The sequence below is a fragment of the Pistacia vera genome, unplaced genomic scaffold, assembly GCF_008641045.1.
Source record: "Pistacia vera cultivar Batoury unplaced genomic scaffold, PisVer_v2 Contig118, whole genome shotgun sequence".
NCBI lineage: Eukaryota > Viridiplantae > Streptophyta > Magnoliopsida > Sapindales > Anacardiaceae > Pistacia > Pistacia vera.
The window spans coordinates 442,424-461,729 of NW_022195226.1; the positions used below are offsets into that span (position 1 = coordinate 442,424).

Sequence of the window (19,306 nt, forward strand, 5' to 3'; positions counted from 1 at the left end):
ATGATATAAAGAAATAGTTTCCTACTTATTGAATTTAATGGACCAAGATTTCTATTATGTGAGGTTTATTAAATTTGATAAGAATTTGATCTTTATCCAGGGAAGTATACAATTTGAAATAGTGGGAACTAATTAGATTAGCTTAATAAAAGACATATGTGACAAAACACTCATAATTTTTAATTTCCTTGAAGCATCTCTCATAAAATATTAAACCGTAAAAGTTGAATAATCTACAGTTGAAAATCCTGAAAGAGAACAACAAGTTAGTTGGTCGTAGTAATTACAATGATTGGCTGAAGAAACTGATAATAATATTGAATTCAAAAAACGCAACCTACGTTTTAGAAACACCCATGCCTAAACCTCCTCCTTTTGATGCTCATTATGATGAGCATAATGAATATAAAAAATGGAAGAAAGATGAACTTAAAGCTCGCTCTTATATGATGGCATCGATGAGTGACGAGCTCCAGAGAAAGTGTGAAGAGATGAAAAGTGCTAATGAAATTTACCTCGCGTTACAAGAGTTGTACCGTGAAATTTCAAGGATAAGACAATATGAATTAAATTCAAATTTATTTGGAATGAAGTTGAAAGAGGGTGTGTCACCAGAAGAACATGTCATGAAAATGATTAATATTCTGAGGCAATTACACGCCATGAAAATTGAAATGCCAGACACCCTCAAGGTGGATTTAGTTCTCCAATCTCTACCTTCAAGTTTCACACCTTCATCAATAATTATAATCTCACTAGGATTGAGAGAAAACTTCATGATTTGTTGAATGAGATTCAATAGTTTTATGATCAGGAAAGAAAAGGGAAAAGGCAGAAGATTGTTAGTATGGTTTCTTCCAGTAAGACAAAGAAGAAAAAGTCGATGAAATCCCAAAAGAAATTGGGAACAAAACCCAGGGGAAAGGGGTTTAAGAAAAAGGTTGCACCTTAAGCCAATAAATCTAAAGAAAATGACCAATGATTTTGGTGCAAAGAAAAAGGGCATTGGAAGAGGGATTGTCCTCTCTATCTAGAAAGTCTTAAGAAGACTAAAGCTCTTCTCATTGAGACTACTGGATCAGGTATGTCCCAATGCTATGTCATTTAATTTGAATTAAATGTTAGTTCAAATAATTCATCCTGGATATTAGATTCAGCTGCTACTTCGCACATTTGTGTTTGTTTGCAGGATTTGCAGAATAGTTCTGCTCTAGCAAAAGATCTAGTCATGTTAAGAATGTCGAATGGAGCAAATGTTGCTGCCAAAGCCATGGGAACATGCAGTTTGATGCTTCCATCAGGACACCTTTTGTATTTGTACAATGTCTTGTATTTTGCTAAAGCCACTAGAAATATAATTTCTGTTTCTGTATTTATGTAAATATGGTTACAGTGTATAGTTCAATAGAAATGAATGTTTAGAGTTTATTTTGGAAATAAACTTGTTGGCAAAGCTATCAATACAAATGGTTTGTATGTGCTAGAATTAAATGGCCATAGCATATTGAATTCCATAAGTAATAAACGAACTCGAAGTGAAATTAATCATATATTACTTTGACATCATAGATTAGGTCATATAAGAGACAAAAGAGTAATCCAATTAAGAGAAAGAGAACTTTTAAGTTCATTGGGTTCAGAACCCTATCCGACCTATGAACCTTGTCTTTAAGGAAAAATGACCAAGTCACCCTTTAAGAGTAAAGGGGAAATGGCCAAAGAATTACTGGAATAAATACATATAGATGTATGTGGACCACTTAATGAAATGGCCAGAAGGGCTTTTCATTACTTCATTACCTTTACTGATGATTATTCAAGGTATGGGTATTTGTATTTAATGAAATACAAATTAGAATCTTTTGAAAAGTTCAAAGAATTCAAGAATGAAGTAGAGAAACAAACTGGAAAGAGTATTAAAATTCTATGATCAGATCGTGGAGGTGAATACCTAAGTATGGAATTTCAAGGTTTTTCTAAAAGAAAATGGAATTATATCACAATTAACTCTTCCATTTACACCACAACACAATGGTGTATCTGAAAGGAGAAATAGTACTATATTGGATATGGTACGATCGATGATGACTTTTACGGACTTGTCGATTTACTTGTGGGGGTATACCCTACAAACAACAGTGCATATTTTAAATAGAGCACTATCTAAATCAATTTAGAAAACACCATATTAAGTATGGTGTGGCAAACCACCTAGTCTTAACTATTTAAAGGTCTACGGTTGTCCAGCTTATGTCAAGACTGTCAAACAGATAAGTTGGACATAAGATCTAAAAAATGTCGGTTTATAGGGTATCCTAAAGAAAGTTTAGGATATTATTTTTACTTCCCTACTGATCAAAGAATCTCAATAAGTAGAAACGCACATTTCCTTGAGAAAGAATTCTTGGAAGAAGGAGGTGCAGGAAGAAAAATTGAACTCAAGGAATATTCCGAAGAGTCTCAAATCAATAATATTCAGATAGGTGAACCAGATCAAGAACTTTAACCCATGACACAACGGTTCTAGCCTGTAAATCTTCTAGAATATCTCGACCTCCAAAGAGATGTTATGGTTTCCACATGAAATTTTTTTTGAATCTTTTTCAGTTGGAGAAGTTGATCATGGAAATGATCCTAAAACTTATGAAGAAGCGATATTAGATATTGATTCTTAAAGATGGCTAGAAGCGATGAATTCTGAAATAGAATCCATGCACGCTAATCAAATTTGGACACTTGCTGACCCTCCAAAAGGAATAGTTCCTATTGGTTGTAAATGGGTCTTCAAGAGAAATGTTGGCAAAGATGGAAAGGTAGAGACCTATAAGGCTAGACTCGTCGCGAAAGGTTATACTAAAAAACAAGGGTTGGATTATGAGGAAACTTTTTCACTAATTGTAATGCTTAAATCCATCAAAATCTTGCTAGACATAGCAGCACACTATGATTATGAAATTTGGCAAATGGATGTCAAGACCGCGTTCCTCAATAGATTTGTTGAGGAAAACATATATATGCAACAACCTAAAGGTTTTGTATCCAGTACTAAAAGACATAAAGTGTGCAAATTACATAGATCAATTTATGGATTGAAGCAAGCTTCCAGAAGCTAGAATATCCGGTTTGATGAAACGATCAAGACTTTTGGTTTCATAAAGAATCCGGATGAACCGTGTGTATATAAGTGGGTAAAAGATCATGTCTCGATTTTCATCATATTATATGTAGATGACATATTGTTAATGGGAAATGATATTGGGATGATGATGATCGAAGTTAAGATGTGGTTGTCAAAGGCTTTCTCAATGAAAGATTTGGGAGAAGCAAATTACATTCTAGGAATTCGTATCTATGCAAATAGAGCGAAAGCATTGATAAGGTTATCTCAAAGCATGTATATAGAGAAAATGTTTAAAAAGTTTAACATGTAAGACTCCAAAAGAGGCTTTTTGCCTTGCGGTCATGGACTACATCTTTCTAAGGATACGAGTCCTAAGACTAATTAGAAGTGACAACGAATGCGTAATATACCTTACGCTTTAGCTGCAGGTAGTCTTATATACGCGATGCTATGTACAAGGCTTGATATAGCCTATGTTATAAGTGTTGCGAGCAGATATCAATCAAATCCAGGAAAGAAACACTGGTCAACAATTAAAACAATCTTTAAGTACTTGAGAAGGACTAAAGATTTAATACTGAGTTATGGAGGTTCAGAATTAAAAATCTAGGGATACTCAGATTCTTATTTTCAATCAGATTTGAATGATGAAAAGTCTACACCCGGATTCATCTTTACATGTAATGAAGAAGCAGTTAGTTGGAAAAGTTCCAAATAGTTGACCACTACCGACTCCACTACAGAAGCTGAATATATTGCCGCTTCAGAAGTAGCAAAAGAAGGTGTGTGGATACGCAAATTTGTAACTGAACTTGACGTGGTTCCGAACATGAGTTATCCAATAACCTTGTTTTGCAACAATAATGGTGCTATTGCGCAAGCAAAGGAACTAAGTGCACATAAAAAATCAAAACATATTCAGTGTAAATATCATATTTTGAGAGAGTTTGTTGAAGCTGGAGAAATTTTGGTATAGAAAACACCTTCAGCGGATAACGTAACTGACCCACTTACTAAAACGATGACACAAAAGCAATTAGATCATCATCTTGAGAAGATGGGTATTAGATACCACAACGATTGACTCTAGTGCAAGTGAGAGTTTTGTTAATGTACGCCCTAGGAACCAATCGTGTCATTGGTTCCAAGGCATTATGTTTTGTATATACATTTGTATATATATTTATGTATTACATGTGAAGTGTTCGAATGATACAAATCTTTAGAAGATCAAAATCATCAAAGTATTCCCTGCATAGGTAATATTAATTGGGCAATAATATTACATAGTAGGTATGCTGAATGCCTCCGTAAAATATCATGTGATGGTATTAGTGTGAGTGATTATAAAAGTTATATCACTAAGGCATTAGCATGGATAAGTGGCTAGTGAACTGTTTATCGAATATGACCATGTATGATGAATCACATGGACATTTAAAATGTAGTCAATGATTCATCATAAGATCGTACTAGTGTATTATTAATCCTTAAACCTGAGATATCACGGTTGGATTCTACATAAACGCATATGGTTCATACGGTGTATAAACACGAGGCTAATCATGTCATGTGTTAATAAGCCAATTTGGCCATGTGTTGTTTATGTGTGAGGACAAGTGATAGTCAAGATGGGATCCGTTGACTTAGTATAGATTGATATCAAGTTCCTAGACAAATATCAAGATACATTGGAAAATGGAAATCTCCAGCCGAGGTATATAAAATGTTACCTGAAAGGTTGTTTCATGGTGACACGTTCCATATGTATTGATTATCGGTATCCACACGAAGAAAGGACTACCGTCGTTGGGAGACTTCTAAGTGTTAGAATAGGTGCCCTAGAGCCAATCTATTATTGTGAGTTTGACTGTAATAAATGTTTATTCATAAATAAAAAAGCATATCCTTCTATATCGTGTAAATCGTAGTTATATGTGATGATATATGTCCTTAGAATGGTAGAACCATGACGAGAGTATCAAGAGTTTCAAATCTTGATAGTAAGAACCCTATGATCACATATGGTGGCCATTCTAAAAATGCTCATAGCCCTAGTATTATTCTGATCAAGGACACAAATAATATGGTAAGACTATCATAATGTTGAACGACCCTGTCGAAAGGCAGTGACTGATCTCACTTGTCAAAGTTGTTTGCCGACAACCTGGTGCAACTCATGGGTACTTGCTAAAGGCAAGTTTACTGGACAGACCCACCAGAGGATTCCATATGGATGGTAACAGTTCACTTGTCAAAGAATGAAAGTATTACTTCTCAAAATGACAAAGCAGGACGTAGTCCTATTTGAACTACATGATCTTTGAACGTCTTTGGTGGCATGCCTTTTGTTAGAGGATCAACAATCATCTGCTTGGTATGTATGTGTTCAATGAGCACTTCTTTGGCTTTAATGTGCTCCCTTATTGCTAAGTACTTAATGTCGATGTGTTTATTTTAAATTCCACTCTTATTATTCTTAGCAAAGAACACAACAACTGAATTGCCACAATACAACCTTATCGGTCTAGAGATAGACTCAACAACTCCAAGCCCTGAAATGAAACTTCTCAACCAAATACCCTATGTAGTAGCCTCAAAACAAGAAACAAACTCAGCTTCCATGGTAGAAGTGGCAACCAAATATTGTTTGGCACTTCTCCAAGATATAGCACCTCTGGCTAACATAAAAACATATCTGGATGTTGATTTCCAAGAATTAACATAGCCAACGAAGTCTGAGTCTGAATATCCGACGACCTCCAAAAAGTCGAACTGTCTATATGTAAGCATAAAACTTTTAGTTCATTGAAGATACCTCATGACCTTCTTTGTAGCTCTCTAATGATCTAAACCTAGATTACTTTGATATCTTCCTAACATGCCAACTACAAAAGCAATGTTAGGTCTAGTAAAGACTTGAGCATACATTAGGCCTCCAATAGCTGAAGCATAAGGAATGTTCTTCATTTCTTCCTTTTCAATCTCAAGCATGGGACATTGGCTCAGATTGAACTTGTCACCCTTAACAATGGGTGCAACACTAGGTGAACAATCCTTCATCCTAAATCTCTCAAGAATTTTATTAATATAGGCCTCTTGAGATAGTCCCAAAACATGTTGGGACCTATCCCTATGAATCTTAATGCCAATGACATAAGATGTCTCACCCATATCTTTCATACTAAAATGTTGAGAGAGAAATTCTTTCACCTCATACAACAAACCCAAATCATTGGTTGCAAGCAGAATATCATCTACATATAAGACAAGAAATATGATTTTGCTCCCACTAACCTTGTGGTATATACACTGATCCATGACATTATCTACAAAACCAAATGAAGAGATAATAGTGTGAAATCTTAAATACCACTGTCGGGAGGCTTGTTTAAGTCTATAAATGGACTTCTTAAGCTTGCAAACCAAATGTTCACCATCACTTGAAATGAATACATCAGGTTGTTTAATATAAACCTCCTCAATCTCCATTGAGGAAATCTATTTTCATATCCATTTGATGTAAATCTAAATTGAAATGGATTGAAATGGGCAACTAATGCCATGATGATGCATAAGGAATCCTTTTTAGAAACTGGAGAAAATGTTTCTTTTTACATAAGAAACACTTGGTGTTGTCCTTGTTTCCTTTGCTTGTAACCTCATGCAACTTGCCTTTTCCCTTCCACTTCTTATTCTTGTTTGAAGTGTGCTTGACATTTCCTATCACTAGATGTGTAGTTTCATTCACTTCCTAAAGCAATGTCTCCTCCTCTTGAACACACATGGTCAAAAGTTCATTAATTGACCATTTAGCCTTTTTGTGTATTATAGGATATCTTGAAAGTAGTATAATGAGATGAGAGAGAGTTCAGGGCATAATGCACCAAGAAATCATCATTAATCACCATCTGAAGAGATCTCAACTTAGCAGCAATGTTCCTCATTTTCATAATGTGCTCACGAACTCCTTTAATATCGGTGAACTTTATGGATGTCAATCTACTCATTAGGGTGCTGCCTTATCTGATGTTTCAAACTGAGTATGAATTGCATCCATTAGATCCTTGACATTCTCACACTTCGATATCGACCCACGAATACTACTCCTAATGTGAGATTTGATAAACATCATGCCTAAACGGTTGGATCGCTCCCACCATTCATAAAAAGCAATCTCAGCCTAAGTGCTAGTATCCGTAGGTATAGGTGGCTTTTCCTTATGAAGAGCATAGTCAAGATCAATGCATCCTAAATGAAGAAGGATAGCCTCCCCTCTTGTTTTTGTAGTTGTCATCATTTAAATAAGGAACTTTATCCTCAACCATCATCAAAGTTTGATCAATTGTAAGTATATCAACATATTTGCTTACTAAATAAATTATGAGGCACAAACCATCAACAACAATTATAAGTTTACCAATGTAAAACAAATAACAAATCATAAATGAATCGACATATCATAAAATCTCCCTATAGGTAAAGACATTACATATTATGATTCATTATCCTTTAATGATGAAATTAAAAATTATTAATATTTCATAATACCTGTGGCCTAATTAAGAAACAAGAATAATTTCTATTTCATCGTAATTAATCATGAAAATATAACTTTCTCTGTGGGTAAAATAATTATATTAACATGATTAACTACAAAATGATGTCATTAAATTTAATATGATCATAATTAATATTACTTAATGCATATATTATCATAACTTAGATGTTGTGACTACTCTAATTTAATCAAATATATATGATCATAAAACATCATATAGTTGTAACATGAAGTATTGCATATAACAAAACATAACATAAATCAAAACAAGAATATCACATTATTTATGCATAACAGACTAATAGATGTCATAAAAACCATCACATGCATTGTCACCGACTCCCATGCACCATTATGACTCAACCATGCGCAATCACATGTCTCCACATGCCATCACGTGCCTCCAGAAGACAACACAGGCTCGCACGCCCTGACATGGCCCTCCCTTGCACTACACGCACCAACACGGGCGCAAACACACCCCCACGAGCCGGCACGCGCTCACACGCACCTTCACGGGCGTACACGCGCCAACAATCAACGCAGGTCTATTTGACCCGTTTGACCAGGTCGGGTTGACCTTTTACCCAATTCGTTGGTTTTGACCCGCTAACCGGTTCGTTGACCCGGTTTGACCTGTTGACTGATTCGTTGACTTGGTTTGGCCTTTGGCCTATTTAATCGGATCGAGTTGACCTATTGGGTCATTGATAAGTTTGACCAGGTCAAAATGAACCAATTTGACCTTTGACTTTGACCAGGTCAGTTTGACCGGTTTAGCCTTGACCGGGTCGATTTGACCTGGTTTGACTAGTTCTTCTTAACCCGGTTTTTGCAAATCTTTAACCCATTTTTGGCAATTTTTAATAGCCCAATTGTAGCCATTTTTCCAGCATTTTAGAGGGGAAACTTGAACATGGACATATGGCCTATGTCGATGACATCCCAAATGATGTTTTCGTCCCAAATCGATGTCGTAAATGGCTGTCGAAATCACCCAAACGATAATTTTTACTGAAATTTTAAACTAGCATAACTTTGCAACCACAACTCGGTTTTTGACAAATAATATATCGTTGGAAAGCTCTTTCAACAAGGATTCCAATGATATCAAAATCGAAAACAAATATGATTTATAGAAGAAATTATGTCCTATTAAATTTACGGGTATTAATATAAAAAGTCCAAATTTTATGCAATATACTCTAATTTGCAACAAACAATTACATGTCAAGTAGAGATTAAAAGAAAGGCTCTGATACCACATGTAAGATCAATAAAATAAAATCACTCAGACTCAACATGTATATATTCATATCATTATTCATATACATGTTCATACAATCATGGAGATCTGCATAAGCGAAATAACTTAATCAGTAACCTCCAGCCATAGTAATCTGTTGTTGCGGTATTCTTCAAAGATTACAGACTCTTCCAATGCACTGCAATTCTCAGAAAGATGGTTTTTGAGAAATCAGAATTAATTGCATATATTGGGGACCTATAATTGTTCCCTTTTTAAAGTATGTAAAAGTTTTTCCATCAATGACAACTGTTTGGGATAACTGCTAAGAAACTTCTTAGCAGTTAAATTTTATTTAAAACTAATATATAAAAGTGAATGACCAAATAGTAATTTTAGGCAATAAATTTTAATTAATTAAATTCTAACAATATGTCTTTTAATATTTTGATGTTAATAAACATTTACTTATACTATTGGTTAATGAGATCCGTATTTTTAATAAGACGAGGATGTTCGCATCCGAGATTGAAAAGTGAGATAATGAATATGGAAGCATATCAACCGTAATTTATATATTTATCTGTGCTGAAATAATGGAGGAGATCCCATTTGCTTAATCTTTATGCATGAAAAATGTTGGGTAATACTAATGGGTTAAGATTCGGTCGTTGGACATTCTTTGAAAACTCCTGAACAAATCGAATTCTGCAAGCAGGAAGAATATGTTCTTATAAATGCATGTTGTCTCAAAGTTGTACAAGAATTTATTCATCTTATCTTCCTCCATAAACTCATCAATAAGATACCACTTAATTCCTCCCTTTTTTTTATGAATAATCAATCCTTTTAGCACATTCATTTATTTGTAAAGTGCCTTTTCATTCCATCATTTCTAAATTTTTTATCATAAATTTCTTGAATTTGTTTGAACCTTTTCGTTAACTCTTACATATAAGATTTTTGTATTTTATTATGTACGAGAGTTTTAATTTGTATATTAGTTTAATCCAATAATGTGTTAGGCTTGTCACTAGCCCCATAATATATTTAATTATCGAAACAATGAAATCTATGATAAAACTACCTCTGGGTGGCCTAGTGGTTCGATATGGACTTTTAGGTATACTACTCAAGAGGTCATGAGTTCAAGTCTCTCCTCGGTTGTTAATAGGGGTAGTCATTAGAGCTCTTACCCTGCTGATAGTTTCAGGTCCTAGGGGATTAGTTGAGGTGTGCGTAAGCTGGCCCAGACACCCCTGCTCATTAAAAAAAAAAAATCTATGATAAAGTGTTAGTTGCACATAAAACTTTTATTTTAAACTTGCCTTTAAATCTCCAAGGATTTTGAGACAATAATGGAGATATTGGAGGATGATATATTTCAATTATGCATGTGAGAGATTAGATGTTATGCATAAATGTTGTGGCAATCCTATGATCAATGCTAATAAAAATGTAAATATTCTGGAGATTCGAAAAGAATATTTGAGAGAGTACTGGAATTTATATTTGATGAACAGTTGTTAGTAGCTAGATCTTGTTTGTATTAATGATAGAGGATTAAATTAATTGTTATTGTTAGGCCTTGTTTTTATTGATAATAGCAACATAGTGGATTACCAAATGAATAATATATTTAGCACTTCTATTTGGTGGATAATTAATTGTTGAATCCTTACCAAAAACTTTAAATATTTTTACCATCACAATTAAAAAATTCGTGCTCAAATCCTTCACATATCACTAATAATTTATTCTCTTTTTTCTCTCTATGTAGTGGACCATAATTAATTCTGAATCTGAAAATTGTATCTTCTAATGTGAAATTATAAATCCAATTTTATAGAACTTGAAAACTTTGGTGAGTTTGGTGGGTGTCACCTAAAACTTGTCTTTTATAATAATCAATAGCCCCACCATAATCACCACTTGAGTGAGTTCTATTTGCATTATTAAGTATAGAACAAAAACATGCAATGAATCAATGATATTGCGAGGTCAGCAAGGAAACAAAAGCAAAACACCTGTCGACTCTTTGCATGCAATAATACACAAAATCGTGGTCTTCATTTAATGATATCAAACTTTAACCTCACTGGGTTTCTGCATGCATGCATGTATAATCATATTAGTGATTGGTTGGTGAGAAAATTTCATTTAGTGAAAATATATGGATTGTTTTATTTCTAAATATCTTTAATTATTAACAACAATAATATTATATTGTCTTGTACTATATAAAGGACCTTAAATTCCAAGCATTTTATATATCTTCAATAATTAACCATCATTATGAATTTTTTCATTATTATCAACTATTATTTTATTTTTTTTTAACCGAGGATGTCCTAGCCATCTTTCATACATCTCGATTATTCTCCTATGACTTTAGAATTATCGGTTGGTAACTATTAAATTAAATTAATATGCATGCTATTGAAAAATATTAATTTATTGTTGCGTGTAGAAATATATCGAAAACATACCTTTCTATTATCTCAAAAATGTTGAAGTTGTCTTAAACATGGTATACAGTCAACTTAACCTTAATATGCAATTGATTTTTCAATCCTTTGATCAAGATGATTAGGAATTCAATCCATGATGAAAAATCAAAGGGTTGTGAACCTTGGACAAAGATGTATGGTGTCACACTAGATGATGACTAACACAATTGGAGTTTGAAATCGGGAAAAGAAGATTTTATGATAAAGTGGGAATGAATGAGGGTCGTCAAGATAATAAACACAAAAGGCCCACAAAGCATTAACCCACCAACATTAGTATAAAGTGGAAGATGACTCCCATTAACTTTGCATAAAGTTAAGGTAAGGCTGCGTTTGGTTGAGCCTTTTAAAAATGACTAGACAATCATCATCACCTTTACCAAACAAACAGGCCCTAATTTTTTATTTTATTTATCAATTCTTAAAATTAAACCCTCATCTGGGTCCCCAATTCTATTGTTTGTAATTCACCATGTGATTTCATTTTAATGATGCCACCCTCGACTTGGCCCCATCACCATCACCACCACCCACACTCCCTCTCATCATTTTCCCCACCACACTCTCCAACATCACACATGCTCTGCCACCACACTCGATCATCCACTCCAAAATTCTCTACTTTTTCTTCTTTATTTTCAATAATCTCGTGATATATGATCCTTAAGATTATTATATATATTTGAAGATTGTTCCAAACTTAAACATAAATAAATAACTCTTTATCATAAAAAAAAATCCCATAACTGAAAAATAAATATTTTTTTTATTTGAATCGTTAAATAACATCTTCTCATTTTAGAAATAGTCACAAAACCTTTTACAATTACTCTTTTTTGTTTAAAATCACCGCTTTTTAATGTCATATTGTAAAGTAAAAACTTTCATTGATATACGATAGTAATTCTCTATATTAAGACTATACTTAAGTATGATCTTAACATAGTAACGTCCTAACTTAAATAAAATCCAAATATTCGCCAATTTTTTGCTAATATTGAATCACAACCGTCCATTCTTTGTCCAATCAAACATTTTAGAAGTGCATGTAGACTAAAACTCAACAGTTTCATCCCACTCCCAGCTATATAAATATATAAACAAAACCTAAATCCCATGAAGAGAAACAAAAGTTGGAGCTGCAAAGTTCAAGTTGTGATGGAGAAGAGCAAGTCATTTCCAGAATACTCATCGTCTTTTTCAGGCGAATTCGGGTTCCAAGATCGATCAAATTCATACACCTTCAACGGCCCATACAGCAAAGGAAATGGATTCGCCTCATCAACTGATCCAGAGCTTAAAAGGAAGAAAAGAATAGCCTCCTATAACGTTTTCACCATGGAAGGTAAGGTTAAATCCAGCGTCAGAAACAGCTTCAAGTGGATCAAGAACAAGGTCACTGATGTTCGTTATAGCAGTGTTTGATACTTTGATACTTCATTGTTTTGCCAGGTCATGAATTGTATACAGTTTTTTTTTTTTTTTTTGGTGTGTTTTCTTCTTGGTTTATTTTCTTGGAAAATTTTATTTTCTCAGGAAATCAACACAAAGAGATGTTTAAAGTTCTCTTCGCACGGATACTTATTGGGGTGTAAGTGTATTTGGGTTTAATGAAAATATAACTGATCACGAGTTTTTTCTTATTTCTCTGTCTACCCTTATCTTGTTTATTATTTCAGAGTATTTTTTTTTTCCTATTATTTTTCAAAAATCAAGCTCTGGATTAATTTTTTATGGTAAGGGTATGCTAAAAATCATCAAACTAATCAATCTCTCAACCTTTTGATTAAGATGATCATGTAATGGATTTGGAATTTCATCAAATAATACCAATTCAAATCCCATTCATTTCGACTTTTAATCTCTTACATCTCAAATCACTTAATCAATCATCTCAGTTTCTCAAATTCTGATCCATGTTTNTATTTTCTCGGGAAATCAACACAAAGAGATGTTTAAAGTTCTCTTCGCATGGATACTTATTGGGGTGTAAGTGTATTTGGGTTTAATGAAAATATAACTGATCATGAGTTTTTTCTTATTTCTCTATCTACCCTTATCTTGTTTATTATTTCAGGTTTTTTTTTTTTTTTTTCCCTATTATTTTTCAAAAATCAAGCTCTGGATTAATTTTTTATGGTAAGGGTATGCTAAAAATCATCAAACTAATCAATCTCTCAACCTTTTGATTAAGATGATCATGTAATGGATTTGGAATTTCATCAAACAATACCAATTCAAATCCCATTCGTTTCGACTTTTAATCTCTTACATCTTAATTCACTTAATCAATCATCTCAGTTTCTCAAATTTTGATCCATGTTTCACATGAAAAGACTTGTTTAAATAATCGATAGAAACTCTTGAGTGTATTACTCAAAATGTCACGAGTTTGAGTCTCTCCTCGATTGTTAATAGGAGTAGTCACTGGAGCTTTTACCTGATCAGTAATTCCAAGGTTTCAGAGATTAGCTGAGGTACGCGTAAACTGGCCCGAACATCTCCAGTCATCAAAAACAAAAAGAACCCTTAACAAGTAAGAACCATTCTAGGTTGCTTGTCTCGCTACCCAAATTCTATTTGATTAGTTGAAATTAATCCTAAATTTATGAGCTTACACTTGATCAAGTTCAATTAATTAGCATGAGGCTTAACTTAACATTAATAAGTTAGGTTTAGGCTTGACCGACCAACAAAGTCAGCTAATGAAGTGCATGCATTACTTAAATAATTATTGCAATATTGAACAATTAATTAGAAAGGAATATCAAAACCACAAATTTTGTTTAATTGTAATCCGCATGGAAAGAGAAGGAGATAATTCAAGATGATTATTGATTGAAATTGACACCCCACCTGAATCTAACCAAATCTTCTATTTTCTAATGCATAATTAATTAAGCTTTGAACAATAAAATATAGATTTATTTTCTTTTTAAAACTTAAATTTTTTATTTTTTTATTTTATTTTATTCTGTGAAATGCTTTCAACGCATGCATGGCTTAATGGGCCATGCTTGGCCCATTATGTCCGTGTTAAGTTTCCAGGATGAGTACAACACTTGATTCTTCTTTGACTTTAATCAGTACAGAAAAGTGATGAATTCTGAAATGACTTTAATGGCATCTTCCTCAATGATACAAACTGAAATCTTTGACAATCCATTGATTGTCAAGAGTATTAGGGAAAAAACGTTTACTAGCTAATAGCGAGTTACAATATAAAATTCCGGACAATCTGAAGCACAAATTGGAGTAGTTGCGCAAAGTATGGTGTATTTATTACTTTTACTTAGTGTAAAGAGGAAAAAAATGTTAAAAACAATATGGAAATGAGAAAATAAAACTGAAAAAAAAAAAAAAAAAAAAAAAAAAAAAAAAGAAGAGAAAATATTTCTCATTTCTAATAATCAAATGCATAGAGTTTCCAAGTTATTGTTGTGACTCAATTTCCTGAATTCTCTGGTGGATGCAGACCTATGGACTTGATTTAATCTGTATTTGTTATCAGCATTGTCATTATAATTGTTAGAACGCGTTCTGGAGGGGGGTAATGGAGGCCGGTTTTTTATGTTCTTGCCTGCATTAGGATGATCATGTGTTCCTGGTGACATCTTTTGACGCGAATCCGTGGGTCCGGAGAGCAGGAAAGGCAAGGTATCCGTCTGGTTGCTTTGCTTTGCGCTGGATGAGGTGCTGCTGGTGCTGCTACTGGGCTCGTGGCGTTGCACATCTAGCTCTACAATCTTCTCCTCCGGCTCCTGAAATGAAATGGGATGTAATAACCATAGTCATTCAATTACTTTTAAACTCTATGATCTTCTGATAGAGCTTGCATTCGACAATATAAGGTAACGCTAATGTACATTGTTATGTTTTCTGTTTCATTTATAGAAGGGATTGCTCATGAATAATTAAATGTCAAAGCTTACCTCATTATTTGATTCATTTTCTGGTTTTGGTAATTCAGTGGCTTGATCTTTAATTCTGCGCTCGCGATGTGTTTTAGACCGATGCTTCATTCTAGATCTCCTGTTCCTAAAAGTTGAGAAAAGTAATCAGAACAAGTTACAGAATAACTAAACAGAGATGAAACCATAGCAAATTTAAAATATGAAGTACAGAAACAGAAGGCCTTGACTTACTTTCTATGTTCGATCGCAGTGGTTGAGTCGTCATCCTTGTTATAAATTACAGGCAGACCTGAAAGATCACATGCCAATGGACTTGTGGAAAAGAACTGCAAGCAGAAGGAACTTATTAGCTTGAAATTGGGCAATAATAGTATTTGCAAATCTCAAGACCACTATGATGAATTACATATATAAATCAAAGAAGTTTCCATTTTATAAAGTCTTTAACGTCAACATTTTACTTGCCTCATTTTGGAGAGCTGAAGATGCTGAGCCACGATATGCGGGGTCTAATGCGAGAAGAGTGCTCAAGAGACCCAAAGAAGATTCGGGAAAATCATGGAAGACTTCGAAAAGACAAGGTTTGTATGGTGGTGGCCTGAAAGTTGTGGACAGCTTCAATTTTTTCCAGTAGTCCTCTGATGGTGCACCACATAGCTTGAAAATCCTGTGAAGTTGCTCAACCTGAGTGCATTAAAATTTGATGTCATCAGAAACTTACAACCAATAGAAAGATTTATTGAACCTCTAATCGAAAAAACTGAAGCGATTCAGTGACTGTGATCGATGATTGCAAGGTTTTACCTCGGTTCTACCAGGCATAATTGGCCTGCCTGCAATCATTTCTGCCAAGAGGCATCCAGCACTCCATAAATCAATACCAACACCATAATTTGTGGTGCCCAACAACAGTTCAGGGGCTCTATACCAAAGTGTCACAACTCGGCTTGTGAGGGGGCGCTTTTGGTTTGGAGAAAAGTAATTTGCAAGTCCAAAATCTGCGATCTTTAGCATCCCATTTTTATCAATCAACAGGTTTGATCCCTTGATGTCGCGATGTAAAATCCCTCTTTCATGACAATGCTGCAGACCTGAAAGCAGTTGATGCATATAACACTTCACCTGCGTCCAAAAAAAACTGAAATTTTAGCTACAAATCAAACTGAAACCGCCAATTTCAGTCATGAAATAACCATCATTTGCACCTGAGGTTCAGTGAGTCTCCCATCAGGCCGGGAGATGACTCTTGTTAAATCTGACTGCATGAAATCAAAAACAAGATAAAGACTGTATTGCATTCTTGATGTTGCCAATCCTTCAAGCTTTACTACATTGGGATGATCCAACTTCCGCAAAATCATAATTTCTCTTGCCATAAATTTCACACTCTCAGGTTCTGATGTATCGAATCGAACCTTCTTCAGGGCAACAATTTTTCCAGTGTCTCTATCTCGAGCTTTATACACATTGCTGTAAGTACCCTGCCCAACCTGTTCACAAACAGTCCAACCCGATTCAGCAAAATTAGCTAAACAATTACCTTTTCTTTCTGAAAAACTTAAGAAAAACAACAATATCCATTACCAAAATAAAGCTAATCACAACTCAACTAGAGCTAATTCAATAAATTGGCCCAAGCATAAAACATAACATCAAAAACCCTTTTTCGGATTAACAAAATTTGCACAAAATCATTCATTCCAATCAATTAAAGGAAGCTCCATGAAATTAAAACAAAGTGAACTTCAAAAAGAAAAAGAAAAAATCAGTTCTACCTTGTCAAGTTTATCATAGGACTCGGCACTTTTCGGAATTAAACCAGCCAAAGCCTCTCTAGGAACATTATCAATGAGCCATTTAGGCCATCCATCAACCACCTCACCATCCTCATTATTTCCACTCTGCAAATCTCTTTTCACTCCACTATTAATCGCTTTCCCTTCACCACTACTTTCAGGAACAACAGGCAAGTCCGGCCTAAGAATCCGGCCGCCGCCCAGTTCCCTCTCATTGTATCTCTGACCCGTGGATCTCCTGTGGCCCATCATGTCTTTCCCCACGTAACCATTTTCCATTTTCAACTTGTTCAACCCTTTAGCCGGTGAGTTCATCGAGTTCTTGGCCTGTACACATCCCATGACTTTTTTTATCCAGTCCATTTTCAGTTTTTAAAGATTCTTGATGAATTGCATAATAAAGGGAGAAGAAGAAGAGAGAAAGAGAGACACTTGGTGGAGTTTGAGAAGGGAAAGAGATGGGAGAAGAAGAAGATGATAAAGAAGTGCCGGCCATTGCCATTGGCAAAGGCCGGCACTTTTGTATTGTTGTGGAAAAGTACATTTTGGGGGTCTTGTTCTTTGCTTTTTCCGCTAAAAATAACAGAGAAAAAGAGTGAAAGACACATTGAACATCACATTTTCTTTTCACCTCATTTGGGTTTTTGTTTCAACTTTCAACTGTTCTTGGCGGGAGGGAACATGAAGAGAGTACTAGGAGCAAAAGCGGTTTGAACGAGTCCCACCAGAAAAAAGGGTTTCAATGTACCACGATTTATGTAATAAAAATATAAATTGTTATAACGATTTTTAAATATTATTAAAAAAAATTATAGGTTTATTAATTGGCATCAAATATTCATGAGGATTTAGTGTATGATAAAGCTTGTGATTTGTTCCAACAAGATTTAAAGTTCGAGACATTTTCACAATTAAACTCGAGTTTGCGAAGTAAGTCAAGTATGGAAGATTTTTGGATTATATATATATTCTAACCATTTTTTTAATTATTAAATATTCTTATTAGGTTGTTACAAAGAAATAACCCTAAGAGGTTGGTCTAGTAGTTAATAAAGTTTACTCTCTTCATTGATTTATTGGGTTTAAACCACCTTGAGGTCACTTATCATATTTGTGGTTTACTTGAAACATTAGTCTTGAAAGCTATTCAATGGATCTCAAAGATTAGTTGAAATGCATGCTGGTTCGAACACTCTGATTAACAAAAAAAAAAAAAAATTTACGAAGAAATTATGAGTCATTAAACTATAATTTAGGAATATTGTTGAGACATTTAATACTTACCGAAGTATTATAGATGGATGAAATTAACCTTAAAAGCATAAACATTCATATTATCTTTGGTTTAATTAATTTATGAGTGAATTTTTAAATAAATGCACATAAAGAATTACACTTTCTGGTGTAATAAACATTTTCAGTTCAACCAATCATATAATGTTGTATATGATATTATGATATGTGCTAATTTAGTACATTTCAATGGTGAGATGCATGGCAAGTCAATATCAGTTCAACATTGTCGAAGCATGATCGTAGTATCAACTATCAACTATCAATCCTTACAAGAGTAAACGACTTCCCACCCAAAGAATGGCTTCATAACACTTTTTTATCAACAGATTTTTATAATACTATTTTATTACTTAAATTTATATTTCGTTTCTGATTCTATCATCGTCACTCTCCCATACTATTATAATTCGTTTCCTCCATCATCACTTACTAAAACTCTTCAAACTCTACTCTCGTCAATCACGGGCAATCAAACGATTAGGGTTTATACAATCGACTTTCTCAAGTCAAATTCTGATTAATTTCAATCACCAAAAGACTCATTGGCCTCCCCTCTTCAAAAGATCTAACAACCTAAACCGAGATTATTCTCTATTCGTCGTTGGAATATAAATTTGTATAATAAAATGGTATTTTAAAAGTTTGTGAGGGAGAAAGTTTTATTAAATCATTATTTGGGTAGAAAAAAAGTCTTTAACTCATCCTTACCATGTGAAAAAAATAATATTTATTAATCAAACTTTATAAATTTTGGTAATGTTATCAGATTAATATCATAGAATTGTTTTTTTTTTTTTTTTTTTTTAAATTATTTTCGAAGAAATCTTGGCCTTGGATTTGGGCCACTTGGTAAACTTACAAA

The 19,306-nt window shown here is 33.9% G+C and overlaps 3 protein-coding genes across 3 annotated transcripts; 2 read left to right on the plus strand and 1 right to left on the minus strand.

Annotated features, from left to right (window-relative positions):
• Nucleotides 1-356: 356 nt before the first annotated feature.
• Nucleotides 357-2,675, plus strand: LOC116108915. Its single transcript, XM_031395162.1, has 4 exons — nucleotides 357-692; nucleotides 815-940; nucleotides 1,190-1,283; nucleotides 2,608-2,675. Exons 1-4 carry the CDS (start codon nucleotides 357-359, stop codon nucleotides 2,673-2,675), a joined length of 624 nt encoding a protein of 207 aa, XP_031251022.1.
• Nucleotides 2,676-12,539: 9,864 nt separating this feature from the next.
• LOC116109371 lies at nucleotides 12,540-13,083 on the plus strand. Its single transcript, XM_031395603.1, has one exon. It carries the CDS (start codon nucleotides 12,555-12,557, stop codon nucleotides 12,861-12,863), a length of 309 nt encoding a protein of 102 aa, XP_031251463.1. The 5' UTR covers nucleotides 12,540-12,554; the 3' UTR covers nucleotides 12,864-13,083.
• A 1,765-nt stretch (nucleotides 13,084-14,848) lies between these two features.
• LOC116108926 (probable serine/threonine-protein kinase At1g54610) lies at nucleotides 14,849-17,552 on the minus strand. Its single transcript, XM_031395165.1, has 7 exons — nucleotides 17,128-17,552; nucleotides 16,558-16,842; nucleotides 16,157-16,474; nucleotides 15,818-16,036; nucleotides 15,584-15,678; nucleotides 15,371-15,476; nucleotides 14,849-15,199 (listed from the first exon to the last, which is right to left on the minus strand). Exons 1-7 carry the CDS (start codon nucleotides 17,509-17,511, stop codon nucleotides 14,849-14,851), a joined length of 1,758 nt encoding a protein of 585 aa, XP_031251025.1. The 5' UTR covers nucleotides 17,512-17,552.
• Between the last annotated feature and the right edge of the window lie 1,754 nt (nucleotides 17,553-19,306).

Bases quoted from the DNA above. Each gene is read 5' to 3' on its own strand.
- LOC116108915 (XM_031395162.1), top strand. From the start codon at position 357: ATGCCTAAACCTCCTCCTTTTGATGCTCATTATGATGAGCATAATGAA. The intron at 693-814 runs GTGGATTTAGTT...TTTTATGATCAG, and splicing joins AAATGCCAGACACCCTCAAG to GAAAGAAAAGGGAAAAGGCA. The intron at 941-1,189 runs GTTGCACCTTAA...GTTTGTTTGCAG, and splicing joins GAAAGGGGTTTAAGAAAAAG to GATTTGCAGAATAGTTCTGC.
- LOC116109371 (XM_031395603.1), top strand. From the start codon at position 12,555: ATGAAGAGAAACAAAAGTTGGAGCTGCAAAGTTCAAGTTGTGATGGAG.
- LOC116108926 (XM_031395165.1), bottom strand. From the start codon at position 17,511: ATGGACTGGATAAAAAAAGTCATGGGATGTGTACAGGCCAAGAACTCG. The intron at 16,037-16,156 runs GTAAAACCTTGC...TAATGCACTCAG, and splicing joins TTATGCCTGGTAGAACCGAG to GTTGAGCAACTTCACAGGAT. The intron at 15,679-15,817 runs GCAAGTAAAATG...TTCTGCTTGCAG, and splicing joins CTTCAGCTCTCCAAAATGAG to TTCTTTTCCACAAGTCCATT.